This window comes from Urocitellus parryii, chromosome 2 (genome assembly GCF_045843805.1).
Source record: "Urocitellus parryii isolate mUroPar1 chromosome 2, mUroPar1.hap1, whole genome shotgun sequence".
NCBI classification, from domain to species: domain Eukaryota; kingdom Metazoa; phylum Chordata; class Mammalia; order Rodentia; family Sciuridae; genus Urocitellus; species Urocitellus parryii.
The window spans coordinates 100,744,299-100,767,097 of NC_135532.1; the positions used below are offsets into that span (position 1 = coordinate 100,744,299).

General features: G+C 31.5%; 1 protein-coding gene across 4 annotated transcripts in view; it reads right to left on the reverse strand.

The window, feature by feature from the left end:
• Positions 1 to 22,799, reverse strand: part of Stag1 (STAG1 cohesin complex component) — a 372,311-nt gene that overhangs the window by 179,163 nt on the left and 170,349 nt on the right. For 2 of the 4 annotated variants that reach the window (XM_077795277.1, XM_077795281.1), the window contains one exon: positions 14,165 to 14,261. The exons of 1 other annotated variant lie outside the window; for it this stretch is intronic. In XM_077795277.1, the coding sequence (XP_077651403.1) occupies positions 14,165 to 14,261 (97 nt within the window). Of the gene's footprint in view, positions 1 to 14,164; positions 14,262 to 22,799 lie in introns of those variants that run through there. One more of the 4 variants, XM_077795279.1, reaches the window with a different exon arrangement.

Consider the following 22,799-nt stretch of genomic DNA (forward strand, 5'->3'; position numbering starts at 1 on the left):
ACTGATTTCATTTTTAACTTTTAAAGTAATTTCTATTCTATTTTCCATTTTTACTCCCATCAATATGTAAAGTTCTAATATCTCCATATCCTTGCAAATACATGTCTTTTATTTATTTATTTTTTTTTTTGATTTTTTGTAAAACTGGGGATGGAACCCAGAAGCACGCTACCACTAAATTATACCCCAGACTATTTTATTTTTTGAGACAGGATCTCACTAAGTTGCCAAAACTGATCTCAAGTTTGCAATATTCCAGTCTCAGTTTTCCAAGTAGCTGGGATCACAAGTGTGTGGTTGGCTGTCTTTAGTTTTATTTGTTTACTAGTAAGATTCAGCAACAGATGTGAGAATGATATTTTATTGTGGTTTTGATTTACATTCCCTAATCACTAGTGATGAAAAGCATCTTTTCATATTCCCATGAAAAGCATTTGTGTGGTCTTTAAAGAAATTATTATTTGAGTCCATTACCCATTTTGTAATTGGGTTATTGGTTTTTCTGTTACTCTGATAAAGGAGTCCCTTACATACTTTGGAATATCAGCCCAGAATATGATATATGGTTTCCAAATATTAGCTTCCATCGGATAGGCTCCCTTTTCACTCTGTTGACTGTTGCCTTTTCTGTATAAGCTTTTGAGTTTATATTTCACTGCTAAGAATGATGTCATAAAGATTTCCCTGTTTTCCTATAGTTTTAGTCTTGTGTCCTATATGTAAGCATTTAATCTTTTTTTAGTGAATTTTTATATATGATGTAAGATTAAGGTTCCAATTTCATTTGTTTGCTTATAGATAATTTTCGCAACACCATTTCGTTTCCCCACTGTGCACCCTTGACACTTGTTAAAGATTACATCACCACATATGGGTGGATTTATTTCTGAGCTATTCTGTCCTTTATGCCAATACCATTCTGACTTACTTAGTGTGATTTTGTATTTTATTGTTGTTTGGACAGGAGGTGTGAAAACTGAATCCAAAGTTTCATGGCAGGATGTACTCTACCATTAAGTTAAACCTTTAGCTCTTGTAATAATATTATGAAATTGGGAAGGGTGATGCCTACAGATTTGTTCTTCTTTCTCAAGATTAATTTGACTAATCAACATCTTTTATGATTCCATTACTTGTTTTTTCCATTTCTGTAAAATAAAAAAAAAATTACATTGGGATTTTGATAGGATTTGCATCAAATCTGTAGATCACTTTGGGAAGCACAAAGATTTCAACAATATTAAGTCTTCTAATCCATAAATATAGAATATATTTATGATTTCTCCAATACATAAATATAGGATACCTTTACATTTTGTTTGTGTTGTCTTGAATTTCTCTCATCAATGTTTTACAATTTCAGTGAATAAGTCTTTTACTTTCTGGGTTTACTGCTATATACTTTATTCTTTTTCATGCTACTGCAAATGGAACTGCTTTCCTAACTTCCTGTTAGCATATAGAAAGACAACTAATTCCTACATGTTGATTTTGTATCTGGCTACTTTGGCAATCTCATTTATCAACTCTCTAACAGTTTTCTGCACAGTCATTTTAATTTTTTATATATATTTATGATATTTTTTGGTGTTGCTGGGGATTGAACCAAGGCTGAGCTATATTCCCACCCCATTATAGTTTTCTATACATAAACTCATATGTTATTTTCAATCAGGAACAATTTTACTTCCTCTTTTCTGAAATAGATGCCTTTTATTTCTTTTTTCTTGCCTAACTGCTCTGGAAAGGTTTTCCAGTACTATGTAGAATAGAAGTATGGAATGGTGGGCATTCCCAACTTATTCTTGATTTTAAAGAATACACACTTAGTTTTTCATTATTGAGTATAATGTGAGCTGTGAGCTTTTTCTATATGGCTAATTACTTTGAAGTAATTTATTTCTATTCCTGGTTTGTTTTCTTTAATGTGAATGCTGTTGAATTTTATCATTTTCCCTTCAAATACTGAGATGATGTAATTTCAATCTTTTTTTCGATTACTGGAGTGTGTACCACATAATTTTTATACGCTAAATCATCTTTGTATCTCATGGATAAATTCTACATGACTGTGATGGTATGACTGCATTAATATGCTGCTAAAGTTGGTCTGTTAGTCTTTTGTTGAGAATTACTTTGCACAGTCATCAGAGATACTGGCCTGTAGTTCCCCCCCGCCCCTGATATCTTTGTCTGGCTTTGATATCAGGTTAATACTGCCCTCATAAAAATCAGTTTGGAAGTGTTTCAGCTTTTTCAAACCTTTGGAGGAGATTGAGAAAAAGAATTGGTATTAATTATTCTTTAAATACTTGGTGGACTTCATCAGTGCAGCCATTTGGTGCTGGACTTTTCTTTCTTTATTACTGAATTAATTTAGGTCTGTTCAGATTTTCTCTTTCTTCATAACTCAGTTTTGTTAGATGGCACAGTTTGAGAAATTCATTCATTATTCTACGATATCCAATTCTTTGGAGAATTGGGTGTGTGATTATTTATAGTAGTCTCTTATGATTGTTTCTGTTTCTGGGGTATCCGTTTTAATATCTCTTCTTTCATTTATGATTTTACTTCAGACTTGTTTTTTGATGACACAAAAGTTTTAAAAATAAGAGGTTATGCATTTTACTCAATATCCTCTAATTTGTTTTCTTTGATGTTTTACTCATTGTTAGATAGGGTTTATGTTCTATTTGTTTTGTTGCTGTTGCAGTTTGGTAGAGTGGATGACCAAAAGGAAAAAGTGTGGTGTTTATCATATCAAATCAAAGATCACCATGACTAAACAGTTCTGATTATTAATCTTAATTAATCTTAATCATGCAGGTGAGGTGATATTTGTCAATTTTCTTTACTATATAGTAACGCTTCTCCCTTTCTTCCTTATTGTATTCCTTAAAAAGATACTATGGACAGCCATACTTAAGGGGTGGGGAGTTATGTTGCATTTCCTCAAAGTTTATATAGATATCTACATTAATTGCAACTGATGCTTTCAAGTAGTCCCAAGAAAATCTAAATCCATGAATGAACTTACAAAAAAGATAAACATGCAAATGACGCCAAAAATTGTGGAAGTTTCAAAATCATTCATTTCCCTAAAAACCAAAAAATTTTAAAAAGTTCAATGCTATGACTTACTGTTTACACAGACACTCTCCCAATCACCCAAAGGAAGAAACTACTTTAAATGAATAATATATAAGTTCTGATTATGATAACAATATTATTCATATAAATCTTATGCCAAAAAAGCTAAGAGAAAGACATATACACTCCCCCAAAAAAGACACATTTTGAAAGGCACGTGGAAATTTATGAAGCATTAGGAAACTATTAGGATAAAAATAATTACAGCACAAATTCAAAATATGAAAGAAATATGAAAATCACTTTTTCTCTTATGAGTCTTGTTCTGTCTGCATTCTTGATAGGAGTTCTGATGGAAAGAATCAAAGTGAAACAACTCATATAGTGGGACATTAAAGGATTACATCCTCAGGTACAGGCTAAATAACTAGTAAATGTAACATCTCATTTTGGAGAACAGTGTTTTTTGATAACACATAAAAGGAGAAAAAAATTTTATCTGAGAATTTATAGTAAAAAACTGATGGTTCAACAAATATCCTAAATTCATATATTCTGATTCAGAAAACCCCAAACTCCATTTAACTGCAAATGCCCCTAGTTAGTATTGTGGAGCAATACCCTTCTTATGGAAATATACCTATATCTTAGGTTTCAGATAAATGAGAGGGAAAAACAAAACAAAACAAACGTTGAAATAAAAAGTAATGAAAATATACCAAGAAAATAAACTGTTAACACACAAAACAACAGGCAAAAGCAAGATTGTAGGAACAGGCTCTCGAAGGCTTAAAATATTATAACTATCAGATACAAACTGTAAAAGAATGTTTAAAAGGAAAATACAAGATTGAGTATCTGGGGGCTAAGACTGTGTAGAGCACTTGCCTAGCATGTGTGAGGCACTGGGTTCAATTCTTAGCACCACATGTAAATAAATGAATTAAGAAAAAGGTCCATCAACAATTAAATACATATTTTTTAAAAAAAGAAAGCACAAGGATGGGCTGGGGATGTGGTTCAAGCGGTAGCACGCTAGCCTGGCATGTATGCGGCCCGGGTTCGATCCTAAGCACCATATACAAACAAAAATGTTGTGTCCACCGAAAACTAAAAACTAAATATTAAAAATTCTCTCCCTCTCTCTCTTAAAAAAAAAAAAAGAAAGGACAAGGAAATATCTCCTCTTTAATTAAAAAAAAAATGAATATCTGCAAAGGGAAATTCCATGGAATTCCAAGGAACCAAACAGCTATAATTTATAGAAACAGACAACATATCAATTGAAATAAGAAAGCTTAAGAGATTGGCAAAGGTGAAAAGAAAATAAGTAAACTGGAGGATGCAGGGTATGAATATTAAGAAAGTAGCACAGAAATTTGAAAATATGTAAAGGTACATAGAAGATTACATGCAAAGTTTAAACAAAATTCCTGAAGAGAACTTAAAATGTGAAAAGGTAATATTTAAATTGAAAATAATCAAGACATTTTGGAACTGCTGAAACACATCGATCCAAAGAAATATATTCAAGAGTTAGAAATCAGCATAGAGAAAGTCAAAAGAGTAGAAACAAAGAGAAAACCCTCAAGTTTAGGAAAAGTAAATATTGAAAAAGCGAAAAAATGTTTATTTTGAATTCTCTTAAACAATACAAGGCACAATGTCCTCAATATGCTGAATGAAAACTACTGCCAATATTATAAGTGTACATATATACACATGTACATTTTAAGAAAAACACATAACAAATAAAATTTCAGAAGAAGTTCTATAGAGCCAGTCACTAGTAGAACCTCAAAAGAATTTCTAAATGCTGTTCTTTGGACAGAAGTGATCTCAGATACATCTATCATATGTATCTACTATAAAACATATCACTAAAATTAACAATACTAGATTATATATTTAAAAATCTGGTAAGATGATAGATCTCATGTTAAGACTTTTCAATCAGAATTTAAAGAACACAATTCAGTTTTATGTACATAAGAAGCATCTAGAAGGGAAGGGTACATGAATAACAAAAGAACAAGAACAGAAAGGTTGGGCCAGAAAGGGAGGAGGCAGGGGGTTAGCAATGATGGTGGAATGTGATGGACATCATTATCCAAAGTACATGTATGAAGACATGAGTTGGTGTGAACATACTTTATATACAAACATAGATATGAAAAATTGTGGTATATATGTATAATAAGAATTGTGATGCATTCCACTGTCATATATTTAAAAAATAAAAGCAATTAAAAAAAAAGTTTGGGCCAGAAAAACAAGAAAAGTATTAGGCCTCATTAAAATTCAAATATAATCAAGGAGAAATGCATAAATCTAAAATCATGATGTCAAGTTTTAATACATGTACAGTGCCTGTAAAAAGCAGTAAACAATAAATTGGGATTAAAAATATTTAAAGAAAAGTAATAAACTTAACAATGAACAACCTACAACTTAAAAAATGCATAATACACAGAGCTTTCATGGGCACATAAACATTTGCAAAAGTTGATGATATCTCTTAAAATAACTCTTTAATTCCAGCAACTCAACTCGGGAGGCTAAGACAGGAGAACCCCAATTTTAATGACAGCATTGGCAACATAGTGAGAATTGGCTCAAAATAAAAAAACTAAAAGGGCAGGAGATGTGGCTTAGTGGTAAAGTGCCCCTGGGTTCAATACTCATAAAGAAAAAAAACTACATAGACCATTTTCTCTAGGGTCAAATTAAAAAAAGGAAGGAAAGAAGAAAGAAGGGAGGGAGGAGGAAAAATCAATCCACAACAGAGGTTAACCAGAAAACTTTTATGTTTGGAAATTTTTAAAAATGCTTTTAAATAGTCAAATACAAAATGTAACTGGAAATTAGAAAATATTTTAAATTAAACAGGTGAACAGGGGACATGATAAGGAGCAATAAATATATCTAAAATATAAGGGAATATTATAAACAATGCCATAAATCATAGAGGTAAAGTGGAGAATTTCCCAGAAAAAAATGTGCCTTGTCAAATAAATAAAACACTTGAACGGTGCCAAATCAGTTAAAGAAAATAAAACAGTAGTTTAAAATCTCGCAACAACAGAAATTTCAGGCCCAAGTGCCATGAATTCTACAAAACATTCTGAAAAGAAAGCCTTGATACTAAAAATGGAAAAGTACAGGTAATCTCATTGATAAAATATAGATATATAGGATTTGTGGTATCTAACCACAATCTCAGGTACTTGGGAAGGCAAGGCTAAAGAATCAGAAGTTTGAGGCCAGCCTGGACAACTCAGGAGACCCTATCTAGATCCAGAATTTTAAAAAGTTTTTAAAAAGAGCCTGGAATGTAGCTCACTGGTAGAGTACTTGCCAAACAAGCATGAGGCCCTGATTTCAATCCCCAGTACCATAAATAAATGAACAAACAAAAAGGATACACATACTAAATCCCCCAAAATATATTAACAAATCAAACTTAGTGATAAATTTAAAAATTTGATGGGGGAATGAGAAGAGAGCTGTAAAACAATAGGGGATTTTATGGTCAGTGAGACTATCCTATATGATACTGTAACAGTATATAGATTATCATGAATTTGTGAAAACTCAGAATATTACATCACAGAGTAAACTCTAATGATAATTATAATTAAGTCTTTTGACAAAAAAGGTTCTATTAATAATGAATGCTTTTAAATGGTCAAAGTCCAAAAATAAATTTAATGACAGATGTACAACCCCCCCCCCCAAAAAAAACCCCTCTAACATAGTGAAAAAAAAAACCTAAATGGAGAAATAAAATGACTGTGAATTATAAGATCTGATTTCATAAAAATGTAAATATATCAACCACGGATGTATAAAAGTATCATTAATCTTTGCACTTCCACCTGTGAACTACTTTGACATGAACAATGATGGTACAGGAGACTTTCCACTGTCATTCAGTGGGTAGAGCCTATGATGGAGAAATGCTCCACAAAAAAGAATAATCCAGCCCCAAATGTCAATAGTGTCTATCCAAGTTGAGAAACTCTGATACACAAATTCTAACAAGTTTTGTAATTAGTTTTACCAAGTTTATTGGTAGAACTAATTACAAAACACACAATCTCACATGCACACCAAGAATTTTCTAGTCAAGGGATTTTTTTAAAGTAACAAATTAATTATTAGAATACAGAATCCAGAAGACTTTCCTATAAGCAAATACTTTGCATATGCTAATAGTGCCATTGTACAAATAGTAAAAAACTAGAGGACTTTTCACACTTTAAAAATCTATAAGTCCAGATGGAGTAAAAACCTAAATTTCCAAGGTTAAACTGAATATAAATAAACTTTATATAAACTAGAAGTTTTTATTTAAAAACCAGGAGAATATTTTCTTGACTACCATATAAAGAATTTCTTAAATAAGTTAAATGTGGGGTCCCATACCTATACAATTAGCAACCTGAGAAGCTGAGGTAGGAACATCATAAGTTCAATACTAGCCTCCACAACTTAGTGACATTATCATATAAAAAACACTGAAAAAAGAACTAGGGACATAAAAGTGGTAGAATGCCCTTGGACTCAATCTCTAGTACTACAAAAAGATGAAGGGAAAAGGGAGGGGGGAACCAAGAATTTCCCACATAAAACACAAAATGCACATAAAAGAGAAGACTAACAAATTTCATTACATTTTAAAATTAAGAACTTAGGCTCATTCATTCTTTCAACAAATATTTATAGGTGCTAGAGATACAACAGAGAACAAAACAGATAGAAATGACTTCACTCAAATAATAATATATCAAATTATGAGAAAGAGGAGAAAAAAAAAGAACCTACTGCAAGGTGGGAAAGGACAGCATATGCATGTGAGTATATGTGTGTAGATATATATATATATATTTTTTTTTTTCAACAAGAGACTAGTATTATCAGAAAAATCTTACAAATCAATTTAAAAAAAAACGACCAACATTGCAAGAGTAAAATAATCAACTGATATATGAAACAGTACACAATCTCAAAAGCAGGAGAGGAAATAAAAATGAAAAACATAACATGAGACTTTGGAAGCTACCTCACAAGACAAATCTAAAAATATTGTCAATACTATGTTTGAGCAAAGACATGAAGCCATCTGATTTCAGTGACATTGACTAGTTAGAGCACTAAAATTAACTACAACCATTTCAACAAAGTATGGCCATTATATTTTCAAGCCCAGCAAGCACTTTGACTCCATGGTATATAAATCACACCATTTTGTACAGGGATACTAACTAACATGTATAAAAGATAGTTTATAGTAATATTGTTTATATTACCTACAAGCTAGAAACAATTTAATTTCTTTCAAAGGTAGAAGTATAAATAAACTGGTATGCTTATAAAACTGATATTTTATAGAAGCTCTCAAAATAGGGCAATTTGCCTCTCCAGGGGCATTTAGCAACCTCTACAGACATTTTTGATTGTCATAACTCAGGGAGAGAAGAAAGAGAGAAATGTGTTATTGGTAACTAAGAGTTACAGGTAAAAGATTTTGCTAAATGTTCTATGATACACAGGAGAAACCAAAACAACAAAGAATTGTCTTTATCATATCATTGTACATAAATAACTACAGTACAGGAAACATAAAAGTAACACAAAGAGTAGGTATAGTTAACTATCCAAACAAGGAGAGCAGGCAAAACTATTTTATTTAAGGACATAACCACTAATTATAAAGCTATAAAGAAAAGCCAAGAAATAGTTCTCATAAAATCAAGGTAACACTTATCTCTGTGGGAAATGGAAACAGTTGTGATGGGGAGGGTCATACAACACAGAAGGGAAGGTTCTTGTGAAGTCCTGGCAATATTCTTTTCTTTGACTGGAGTACTGGTAACACTGGAATTCATAATATATTAAATTATATAACCTATACTTTCATATTCTATATATCTTCTGTATGTATAAAATGTCACAACTTAAAGAAACTTAAGAAAAATGATAATGTACTTGTACATGTTTAGAGATAAGGATTCATTAAATTCAAAATAGAATACTGATTAATACATAATGAACCCATTAAATATACACTTGTTAGTTTCTAAGCCACAGGCACATATATACACACACACACAGATAAGGATACCAGTGCCATTTATTTACTTGGGAGAAGACAATAAATCATAGTATTACAGTAGGGACATAAAATAAGGGGAAAAAATCAGAATTAGAAGTGTGTTATGTAGACCATTACTACTCTCATTAACTAGAACCTAATTAAGCTCCTTCTGAAAATATCTTATGTTTAGGAATCTTAGTTTTCATAAGTACTGCCAGAAAACCAATATGGAACCAAAATTGAGGGTGAATCCAAAGATTGGGTGTCCAATAGGTACACACATACATTATTAATTATGGTTATATAAGAGTAACGTAATTTTTATTTTATCTCAATTATATACATATCACTTTTCTTAACAGCAGCTATTAAGTTGTGAGGACATAAATAACTAGTTGGGATATAACTATTTCATAAAAAGAACCATTGTATTTCTTTTGGCCTAGAGGTGCCACAAAAAAATTACTGTGACACTAATGGGCTCACAAATTAGGAAAGTTCAGGAAACTGATTAACTGCTCCTAGGTTTAATTCTCTGGCAATCCTGCACTCCTAAGGAGCATTTGGAAGTCAATATAAGTACTACAAAACAGAAATATTGGTTGTTATAACCAAATAAGAAAGATTATTTCTAATCATCAATTCTCAAGCATATACTTTATATAAAAAGACATTTGTCAATGAAAAATATTTATCATTACCCCACATAAACACTTTTGAAATGTTATGTATTGGTGTAAACCAGAATGTATGCATGTATTCATCAATATTATGTATTTAATAAAGTATAATACTTTTGAACACGGCTAACACATTCATTTAGGCAAGCATAATTCTATTAATCTATCCCTATAGTTCTATGAAAAGCCCTTTTAGCTTCCTCATAACTTTATTTCTATAAACATTTATAAAGTTATACAACTTAAGACTACAACACAAGGTTAACAGTTTTAAACTTTTCCTTTGTCATCATTCCCTATTCATTAATACTGAATATATCTTTTATTGAGTTAGTTGGCCCATTTTCATGGAGGGCTCCCACAGTAAATAGAATTCTCTCTAAATGGTTCAAATGAAGAGACTTTTGTGAAAAGACTAAAGATAAATGGGCAGTTAGGGAGGCAATCAGTGGTGCTGATGCAATCTAAGATAGCTAAATTTGGAAACCAATACTGTAACCTAGGGTTCAAGATCCAAGATGAGAAAACAATACTGCCTATGTTATTCAGTCATGGTAAGATGTTCCATTTGCCTTGTCATTGGTTGTGGTATCCTTCTAGTCTGTAACTAATGGTTAAAAAAAAAAAAAAAAAAAAAAGCCTCTCGATGCCCTTACTCTCTTCCCATTTCAAGCCAATTTTATTTATTAACATATTAATTGTACAAACTAACAGGTTATACTGTGATATTTCCATACATGTATTTATATCATGTGTTCATCATATCCAATCCTCCCTTCTACCCTTTCTCCCAAACTCTTCCCTTTCCTAAATAGTCCCTATTGATAAATAGTCCCCTTGTTAAATAGTCCCTATTCCATCAAGACAATTTTTGTAAACATCGATTAGTCATTTGATCTTAAGCAGCTTTAGGGGGAATAACTGATACAATAAAATATGAACCTGCATTTTAGAAATTTAATTTGTAACGAAAAGGTCTGTATGTATGATACAAATCTTACCTCAACATATTAGAAATATAGTTCATTTGTCCTTTGTTGACCTTCACTATACTGTGCCTATTATATAAAAGTTTTCAGTTCTCTTTTTAGTACAGTTTAATTACTGTATGGAATGATATGATTAATTTGTTTCGTTTGCATTCAATTTTAGAACTTACACCTTCATCTTTCTTGATTTCCATTTTATTTTTGTTGAGTGTGTGAAGTTTTGAGATAGCATTCAAAGTTAAGGACTATTCAAAAAGCATTTTCAACCAGGCATGGTGGTGCATGCCTATAATTCCTGTGGTTCAGGAGGCTGAGACCTTACGAAACTTAGCAAGACCCTGTCTCAAAATAAAATAATAAAAAGGGCTTGGGATGTGGCTCAGTGGCAAATCACTTCTGGGTTCAGTCTTTAGTACCAAAAAAAAAAAAAAAAAAAAAAAGGTATTTTCAAATTAAGTATCCATCCCCGACAAAATTCCCTCTATATTTTCCCAGCTAATTCTCATTCTCACTCTCCCTCCCTTTCTTCCCCCTCCCCCACAATCCCTCCCTATTAGTAACCAATCTCATTGATCTCTGGTTTATTCTTTTTATATTTCTTTTCAGTCATATAAGCATATACATGTGTATATCTAAATTTCTCCCTTCTTAGGGAAAAAAAAGGATGTATACTTCAGATTTTCTTTTGCACTTTGCCCTTAAAAATGTATTAATGCATGTAAGCACAGATATTCCCCATTTTGTTTAAAGTGCCACAAAAGCCCAGTGTGTAGTTGTACCACAAAGACCTGTACATGAATGCTTTCTCTTTCAGTAATCACAATAGCAAAGATAGTAGAAAGAACCTGAATATCTAAAGACAGATGAACTGGTAAACAATTTGTGAAATTCATATATAACATGGAGTATTAATCAGTCATGAAAGATAAATGAACTACTGATACATGCTACAACTTATCTAATCCTAAAAAATATACGGTAAGTATAAAACATCTTTATGTGTCCTCCCAAAATTCTTAGGCTGAAATCTTAAGTCCCAGTGCACTGGTATTAGGAGACAGGGACGAAGGAAATAATTAGGTTATGAGAGTTAGTGACATTATAAGGTACCCTGCATAGTTCTTTCACCCTCTTTTTATCATGGATACAACACGAAATCAGTAATTTACAGCCTGGAAGGGAAACCAAACAAGGACCAGACCATACTGGCACTCTTATCCTGAACTTCCAAAAGTAAATTTTTGTTTTTTATAAGATAATCAATCTTTCATGATGTTACAGCCACGCAAACTAAGACAGCTGCACGATATAAACTGTATACTTTAAAATGGCTATTATATAGCCAATCCCAAAAGAACAAATGCCAAATGTTTTCTCTTATATAAGGAGGCTGATTCATAGTGGGGTAGGGAGGGGGAGCATGAGAGAAATAGACAAACTCTAGATAGGGCAAAGGGGTGGGAGGGAAAAGGAGAGGGCAGGGGGTTAGCAAGGTTGGTGGAATGTGATGGACTCATTATCCAAAGTACATGTATGAAGATACAAATTGGTGTCAACATACTTTATATACAACCAGAGATATGAAAAATTGTGCTGTATATGTGTAATAAGAATTGTAATGCATTCCACTGTCATTTATTTTTTAAAAAAATCAATTTTTAAAAATGGCTGTCATATAAATTTCACATCATATTTTAAAAAAATCACACTGATATCATTTTTAAATCATTAAGCTGAAAATTTTGAGAAATATAGTACTGTTTAAAATAACAAAAAATAAATATATATTTTTCCCTAAAAAAGGGGGGGCATGAAAGCTCTATACACTAATATGTTTTGTGTTATAGGTATGGAGAAGAAATTGTATGCATTTCAACCTATAAGTGTGGAAATTAGAAGGCTAGAAAGAAAAATAGATTGGAGGACATATAATAATTTAGACAGGAGCCATCTACTACGCAGAGATAAATAAGAAGACAAAAAGTGTAAAGACTTTTTATTATATAACTTAAAAATTATTTTTAGAGCCATGGGAATACATTGCAGGAGTAAAATTTTAAAGACTACTTACTACTTTTAAAGTTAAAACCCAGAACTCTTGGAATGCAAGAGATAATATATGAAAAACATATTATCAGTGGTTGCTCCACCAATTTTACCAGAGTAAAATGAACAAATTTTCTTAGTTTTAAATAGCCTAATCTCTACCTACTCCCTGCCAGTCTCTAAACTCTAAGGTTCAGCCATTGAATTCTGTCCTGGAGTCAATTGTGGCTCCTTGTCTTTTTGTACACTGCTACTTTTTGCTGTTCTCTTCAAACGTCCTTATATTCATTTCAGGGTCTGCTTCCTCTAGGATGTGTTGTTTTGTTGTTTTACCATCTCCCCACATTAATATATACAGGTACAGCCCAGCTGGATCAGAAGCTCCTCCCTATTATTCTCATGATCTTTTGGGTTAGGGATATAGACAATAAATGAAACTGCCTGACTCTTGAGTCTTGATTTTGGCCCTAACTGTATGAATCCAGATAAACTTACCTAACACCTTTAATCTCAGATTCTGATCTATAAAATAAGGATCACAACTACCTGATAAGACTGTTAACACAGAATAAATCAACTAATGTAGTTTAGAAAAGCACTAGGTTTGACATATCTAAACAGTCATTAAATAATATCTGGTTTTTATCATCATAACACTTCACTGAACTAGTCATATATTTCCTTTATTATTCCTTACAATAAAGACACCTTTAAATATTAGACTCTTTTAATCTAAGCTATAACTAATCTATATGAGAAAAATATCTAGTAACTACCTGTTAAAATGATAAAAATATCACTTTAATTAAATTGTTTTATGGATTTCCAACAAACTGTAAATTTAATACACAAGTTAAGAGTTTCAACTATTTATATATGAGGATCAAAATATTTGCAAATGCACAAAATTGTGAATGTTAGCAACTACCACACTTTCTAACATGAAGCTTATGTACAAAAATGAGTAAAAACAGCAAAATGTTATGATCTAAAAATTCAATTCAAAAATCTATTGCATAAAATTCATATTTCCTCCCTAAAGTTTCAAAAAAATTCAGAAACGCATTATTTTATAGGAGCAAAATGGAACTAGAACAAAAATGAATATCCTTAAATAATTTACCAATTATTTTCTCTATCAGAAAAAAATTAGTACATAATTCTAGAATGAATTATATTTGAGTAGTGCAGGTGAAGTAAAAAGTCACACTGCTGGGCTGACAGGCTCAATGTACATCGTTTATTTTAATATTCTGTACCTCGACATCCTGAACACTGGATAAAAAAGTTGATTAAATCCAGAAGTGCGATGTCCCTGTCTTGTTTATATGATTCAATCCAGTCGTCCACCACAGACTGTGGAAAAAAAAATATAAAAATGAAAACTTCAAAAAATTTTGATATCATAGCAAATAAATTTTCAAAAAGTTTGTGTTTGTGGGTCTATTTGAATAAGAAAACTACTTACCTGACACTACTTCTCTGTAGCCAAATAAAAGCAAAGATCACTCTTTTTTAAAAAGGTCAATAAAATGTACATTACTAGTTCTCATTCACAATACACCAAACAAACTCGACTTTACCAATCCCTTGAAGTCAAGCAAATATAATTATTCAGAAACTATATTATAAAAACAACCTCAAAATTAAGCCAACTTCACTCCTTACAGATAAATGTTTTCTGAATATCAGAAAACCTACTAAAGAGTGCAGAACATATGTAACAAAATGAATTTTTTCAGAAATAAAAGAATGGTTCAATATTTGGAAATCAAATTTATGAAAAAATTAAATGGTTGCACTTCTTAGATTTCAAAACTGTCTGATAAAATTAAGTCAATCTCAATAAAAAAAATACTTCTACAAAAACCAGAGTAAGATGGAATCTACTCAGAGAAAATAAAGACAAAGACTAAAATACATTTGTTACTGAAATATTTAAGACATTTCAACTAAACAAGAAACAAAGCAAGGATACCCCTTGTAGCCATTCAACACAGGTTTGAACCTTTTGTTAACACAAATATTAGTAAAACACTAATAAAAACAAGTCTCTTTTGCTACAAATAAGAACCTTAAGGCTCTGCTACAGTGATTCAACAGACTAATAAAATAGAAAAATTTGATAAGACCATTGATTAAAAAAAAGGCTTGAGCATTACAATAACTAGACAACATAAAAGGAAGAGAGGTTTGTTAACAACTAAAAATGCCAAAAATAAATTCAAGAGAAGTACAAGCACTAATAAGGAAAATGTTTGAAAAATTTACAGGATATAAAAAATGACATAAATATGTTCTGAATTTAAAAACAACAACACCAAAAAGTTCAGTTTTATTTCAAAACTGTATTGTCTTCTCAGCTTCTGAGGCAAATTAATGAGATTTTAGTTGGCATTCTAGTTAGCAGGACTGTTTGGGATAACTTTGGTGGGAGTTGAGGATGGGAATCAGAATAAATATATAAAACATAATACATTTTTTAAAATTTTATTTGTGCACTGAAGTATGTTTGTATACAGCAAAATGCATAAATCTTAACTTACACCTTAATAAACTGACCAATACAACTATGTAATAAACAAGAAAAAGAAAATATTTCCAGAATTGAAACATGTTCCTTCCTGATACTTTCCTGTAAGTAATCATTTCTAATCCAAAGGGTAATTATTATTCTGACAGTTATTACCAAAAATTAGTTTGATATGTTTCATCTTTTGTGTTTCCTTCCAGCAAAGTTATATTAGTAAGATCCAATTATGTTATTTTTCATATTAGTAATTCCTTTTTTATATTGCTGAGTAGTGTTTTACTTTATAAATTGATAATAATTTATTATCCATTTTACTGTTAATGGACATAAAGCTGTTTTCAGATTAGGATAATTACAAGCAAACTGTTTTAAATGTACACATCTTTTGATGAACATACACATTCTTTTCTACTTTCTATATAATCAGCAGTAGACTTGTTAGTATACAGAATATACATGTCAAGGGTTAGCAGACTATGACAAGCAATTTCCCAGAAACAAGTATAGTAAATTATACTTCCACCAACAGAATAGGAACGATATAGGATATTTCCAGATGCTCCATATCCCAATCAATACTAGGTATTTTTAGTCTTTTTAATTTAGTCCATTCTGGCTGGGTTAACCTTCTTTTATTACCTTTTATTGAAAAGAATCACTTTCATTTCTTCTAAGTAAAAAGAAAGGACTTTTTTTTTTACATAATCCTATCTTCCTATCTTATCACACAGTGTTTGGGAGGTTTTATTTTAAAAATGAACAGAAACTAAGAAAAATATTATGGTGGTAGGAGAGGGCAAAAATCAAAAAGAATTGTACGGTTATCTGTTGAAAGTTCAGCTCTGCTGAGAGTTAGGTCTCATCACTAGTTCAGGATAATGGTGAGAACTAGGGAGTAAATGCAGAAACTTTTAAGATTTAGCACCCAAGCAAAAAACTTTGTGAGACCTTGTTAAAAAAAATGTGGCACAAGGCTGAGGAAGAATCTGTTTCTGTATTTCTATGTGGGTCCACCATTGTGAAAGCATTCTGAACATGGTGACAGAATTTTTCATTCCTCCGTATTGATTTATATTCCCACCAGTTATACATGAAGAGCTCAAAACATTCTGAGAAAACCTGTGTGCTGGAAATTGCATTAGAAGTACTAAAATTTACTACAAAGGTACTGAATATAAATCAGAAAATAACAGACAAGTAACATAAAAGAACAAAGTACAGAAGTAGTTTCAGATATACAGAACACATTACACAGAAAGTATTTCAATTTTAGAAGGAAAACATCAATTTATTAATAAATTATATTAACATAATTGATTATTCATCTAGGAGTTTAAAAAAATCATACTATTTAAAAGCTCTCAGAAGCCAGGCACAGTGGTGCACTTTTGTAATCAGCCTATTCAGAAGGCTGAGGCAGAAGGATCACAAGTCTAAGGCCACGCTGGGCAACTCAGAAAGACCCTGTCTCAGAATAAAATAGTAAGGATGGGGGGTGCCCCTGAGTTCAATTCCCAGCACTGCAAATTAATTAATTAATTAAATTAAATATAAAAGCTACCAGAAAAGTGTGGGGACAAAAAAACATGAGAATATAAAGAAGTGTTGGTAGAAACTACAGACATACATGTATGAGAAGTATTACTATGGGCATAGGTGGGTAGATAATGCAGCCTGTTACAGAGGACCTTGTGTGGGATAAAAGTTTAAAGAGAGAAAAAGAATAGAAAACCATGAACATGCCTCATAATCAAACTAATGGAAATCTTCAGAAAAAAGAAAAAAATTCTTAAAGGAGCCAGAGGATATATATGTGGGAATGACTGACAAGAAGGATGGTATATTTCACACCAAAAAATAATGCAAGCTCATGGATAATGGAATGATCTAGTTAAAATACGGAAAGAAAGAAAAAAATATGTCCATATAGAATTTTTTTAATACAGACTCTACCCAAAATAAATCTTCCAAATAAAGGCAAAATAACTTTTAAAACAAAACACTAAACGAAAAATACAAATAAAACCAAGAAAATGGACTAAACACTCTTCTTGAGAAAAGACTTAAGACTGGTCAACAAGACCCAACCAAGACAAGTAAATTATAGAGAAGGAAAAATGATATTAGCCTCATACATCCAGTAATTACTCCTTGGAAGTCACCTATATTAAGATTTTTACCAACTTTCTGCTTCTTTAGGCTGTGTTTACAGCAGCACCACTCCCTTAAAAAAATTTCCTCTTTTTTAAGAGTCTGAGAACTATTAAAGTCCAATTATATCTCTTCCCAGGTCCTGAATTTGAGCCCAATATAACATATTCATTTAAGTAGTTTATTAATACTGTCATTATAAAGAACACTGCTATTTAAAAGAGAAAAAAGATCTAACCACGTGATATTTACAAGAGATACTCCTTAAATACAAGAGCACAAGTAGCTTGCAATATTAGGGTAATAATATATACCATGCAAATAGTAATTGTAAGAATATGGCTACACTAAACAGAAATAAAGACAAGGAATATTATCAAACATGAAGAGGAATATTCCACAATAATAAATTCTTTAGGAAGATATAATAATGCTAAATTTGGATACACTAAATAACAAGTCTCAAAACATACACAACAAAAACTGAACTAGAAGAGTAGACAAATTCATAATCATACTGAGATTTTTAATACACATCTCTTAGTAGCTGAAGAAAGAAGCAAAAAGACCAAAAAAAAGTAAGTATATAGTTTTGAATAAGACAAATGTGACCAAATTGACATGAATAAAAAATAATGTCAATGATTACAGAATATACATTCTCACACACATAGAATTCACCAAAACAGGTTATGGATCAAATCTTTTAAGTACTTAAGGGCCTGAAATAACAAAGAACATGTTCTCTGGCCATAAAAGATTCAAGTCAGAACTAGATAACAAAATATCCCCAAATGTTTGGTAATTAGAAAATATTTTAAACTAAAGATAATGAAAACATCTAAGTTTGCAAAATACAGCTAAAGTGGTGCTTATGGAGACGAAACGTAAGACATTTAAATAGTTACTTATAATTTGACTGGAAATGTGTCTCAGTGGTACAGTGCTTGTCTATCATATACAAGGCTCAATCAATTCCAGTACTACATACATACTTACATATACACACTTATATTTTACAGATTCCACATTTATTTAAAAAGATCTAAATCAATGGTCTAGGGTTTACCTTAAGAAAAATAATATTCCAATATGGGTTGCCCTTATTTGTGGAGTAGGAAAGGTACACAGGATAATTTCAAAAAACATTTTGGATACGATAATCCTAGATCTAAAGAGAATCCTATAACTTTAGAATACCTAAATCATAAATCACAAACACACAATTACTCTGGGACCTTAATATGACAAAGGTTCTATAATCCTAAGTAAGTAGCCTTCAATATCAATATCCAGTTGACAGAACATAAAAATCATTTTTAAAAAAGCATCTCATAGTAAGTTTTTGTGACTCAGATTTGAAGTGTACTTCATTGACAAAACATCAGTAGCCATATTAGATATTTGGATATTAGAAGTGAAGAAATTCTCTACTACCAAGAAGAAAAATTAAATTTTGGTATATTTTTCTTATCTCTGCCAAAATCAGTCCAACTTCCAATAATTGTGGCAGCCTTCCTACCACATAGAGACAATTCCTTCCTGCATGGATATTTTTGTTTAGTAAAAAAAGCTAATCAATTTAAATATTTATAAAAGAATGTTTCATAAAACTAATATATTCATACATTAGGATGAAATGTAAATAGTAATACAAATGAGCTGAATCTACAGTTAGCATTAATGATAATGAAGGTTATTTGTGACATTAAGTGAAAAGAGAAATGTGTGATACTAATTTTAAAGCAAATTCACATACATGCCTCCAGAATAGAAAAACGTATGAAAAATTCAAGCTGTGATACTGATAGTTTTCATATCCTCACCAACACAAAGAGTTTTATTATAAAAGACTTTACTACAAAGAAAACCTCTGAGAGCTCAGCCACAGATATTCAACAAGAAGACCATTAGAAGACTCAAAATTACAGATTATAAATGACAAATATCATGATATTTGTTATGATCATGATTCTTATATACTAGAGAACAGTGCAGAAATTAATATTCTGTTTTTCTCCATAAGGAATATGAGGCAGTTCAAAAAATAACATTTTTAAATTAAGAAAGAAAATAAAGAGAAGACAACAACAACAACAAAAATTAAAGCAAGGAAGAAAAATTATATATATGGTACAGAACAGTCAATGTTAAAAATGAATTTTAAATCTTGCCTTTAATCTCTCCATAAGGCTTAGAGATCAATTCAATTTGGTTATCTATGCAGTGTACTAAGTTGATATTCTTAAACTGTTAGGTAAATATATTTTTCAGTAGCATTTGACAGAATGTTGGTTAAACACACAAAGGCACAGAGAACTAGTATCCTATATTATAGATTCATTTGCTTTGTAGAAAGACAAGCAGATGGCAAAGAAAATACAGTCACATGTAAACTCTAATCTGGGCCAGGAATGATGGCATACACCTATGGTCCAAACTACTTGGAGGCTGAGGCTCGAGGACTGCCTGAGCCTAGGAGACAGAAGTCACTCTGGGGTATAAATAGACCATGTTTCGAGGCAGGTGCGCGGGAAGGGGGGAAGCAGACCTAACTACAGTAATCCTTTTTTTAAAACATTCTAATTTGTTATATATGAGAGTGGAATGCATTAAAATGCATATTACACACATATAGCACAATTTTTCACATCTCTAATTGTATACAAAGTATATTCAAACCATTCGTATCTTCATATGTATACTTTGGATAATGATGTCAATCTCATCCACCATCATTTCTAACCCTATGCCCCGTCCCTTCCCCTCCCACCCCTCTGCCCTATCTAGAGTTCATCCCTCCCATGCTCCCCCTCCCTATCCCACTATGAATCAGCCTTGTATCAGAGAAAACATTCCCATTCTCTTCTAAACTGAGAATCATTGTATAATAAATGTATGAAATTTTCCCCCCTGCAAATCACATGCATTTTTTTTGTGTGTAAATGCGTAAGTTCTACATAGTGAGAATTTTTTTATTACTTCATGAGACTTATCTTATTACTAACTGAGGCTTATCTTGATGTGTAAGTTAAAACTTTTTTTTAACATACATATAACTCTCATTTTACTTATTTATTTTTTTGTGGTGCTGAGGATTGAACCCATGGCTCTGTGCATGTGAGGCAGGCACTCTACCAACTGAGCTATATCCCTCAAACATTCTTTATTTTTATAGCTCTTCAAAGCCTGAGTTTTGGGTTTAGGATGCAACTCAGTGGTAGCAATCTTGCCTAGCATGCTAGAGTCCCTGGATTTGATCCCCAGCACCACAAAGGGTGGGACAGGGGAACACAAGCAAGTCTGAGTTTGTCTGTTTTTACTATTTTACACTTATTTTAAATATATTTTTAATATTTTAACGTAGCTCTTCTGATATTTGCTCTTATACACAATGCTATTTCTTTTCATTTGTACTATTGAAGTTTCTGACCAAAGTGATCTTACTGTTGTCCTTTTATATTACTACTTAGTTTTTAAGCTTAGATGAATAGTGTGGTCCTTCATACAATAGGATGTATTTTCATTTTACCTTAGAATCAGTTTATAATATCATTTCATACCAATTTCCAGAAAAATAAATAAAGCCCCATGACCACTATATTTCACACTAATTTTAGTTTTTCCCATTTCTATTATTTTTATGAAATACCAAGCTATTATCAAGAAATTATTTTTTCATTTAACATGGTAACATTAAAGCTAAGTGGTCTAATAGCCATTTACATAAAAATGGCAGAGAAAGGTATTTTAATATTGATGTTAGGTTTTATAGTTTCTCTTCAGTTTGTAAGCTGTCTTTACATTTACAATATTTATCTCACAGGTCTCATCAGAGGCATTTTGGCAAAATGACAACCTGAATTTCCATTTTTGATGCTCTTCTCATCACATTCCCATTCAGAACAACGTAACTACAATGAACAAGGAGGATGCAAGCAAAGATATGGGTTCTACAAGGATCTCTAGAGAAGAGAAATAGCACAAAATGAAGATTTCTTCTCAGCCAAGAATGTTCAGGGAAAGACAAGAATTTCTTGTTGACATTTCTTTAAAAAGTGGCATATTCAGAGATTGCTGAATCTTCTTTAGAATAGAAGAATTCCTGAGATGTGCGGTACTAAAGCCTACTGCAAGTTCTTAGCCCAAAAGAAACCACAGGTTAACAGGATGAATTAGTTGCTTCCCACTCCTAAGACTAGGTGGGAAAGCACCAATTAACAGAATTGATTAGAATGATACAGGAATAGAGACTACAGCAACATTCACTACATATGTTTTTGGGTCAGTTAAAAGGCCCTGGTAATTTGACAATATGACTCCTTAAGGAATCAAAACAAAATAATGTGCCTAAAAGACTCAGTAATCAAGAAGTGAAAAAGCAAATCAATTGTATATGAAACTGATGAGGAAATTAAAGCATAGAAACAATGACTGGAAGTTTAAAAAAAAGAAGTTTAAGAAAATATGAATTTCCAATTTAAATATGCCCTGAAATGAAAGAATAATCACCAAGAACAAATGTAATGGCATGAAACTTGTGTAAGTGGGTGGAGGATTGACAACACATAAAACAAAAATACAAAGAATTCATGAATAAAGGAGTGAAAGATTTGGCAGATGCATTTAGCAGATCTAACTATTTGAGAATTAGAAAAAAAAAAAAGAAGAAAGGAAGAAAAATAAATTAATCATTTTAAAAGGAATACCCTGATCAATGAAAGATTTAAATCTGAACATATACAAGATTCATCTAGTTACAGCCAGAATTAATTGGAAAATCATAACTCTAAACATACCCAGGTAAAATTCATTAATTCCAAGGAAAAAGTAAAAACCTTACAACATTGAGGACCAAAAATAAATCAGATAAAATGTTTATAAACTATTCTTAGGGATCACCCAATCAGCAATCAATACCTTTAAACAAATAGCCAAGAAATGCTAGACATATAAGGAAAGCCTCTAGAATTTATTATCAATCTACTGCTTTTCAGTTCCAAAATTATCCTTCAGTATCAGTTCTGTTATAATGGACATTTTCCCTTTACATTAAGAAGTATATAAATTTTATCAGTATAATTTCGAGAGGATAGTAGAAAAGGAAAAAAACTTCTCTTCCTGGTTCTGGTATGCTGAGTTTTTCTTTTTTTTTTGCTCTTGCTGCATGGTCTATCCAGGAGGAGTATATATAAGGAAATACTACAGTG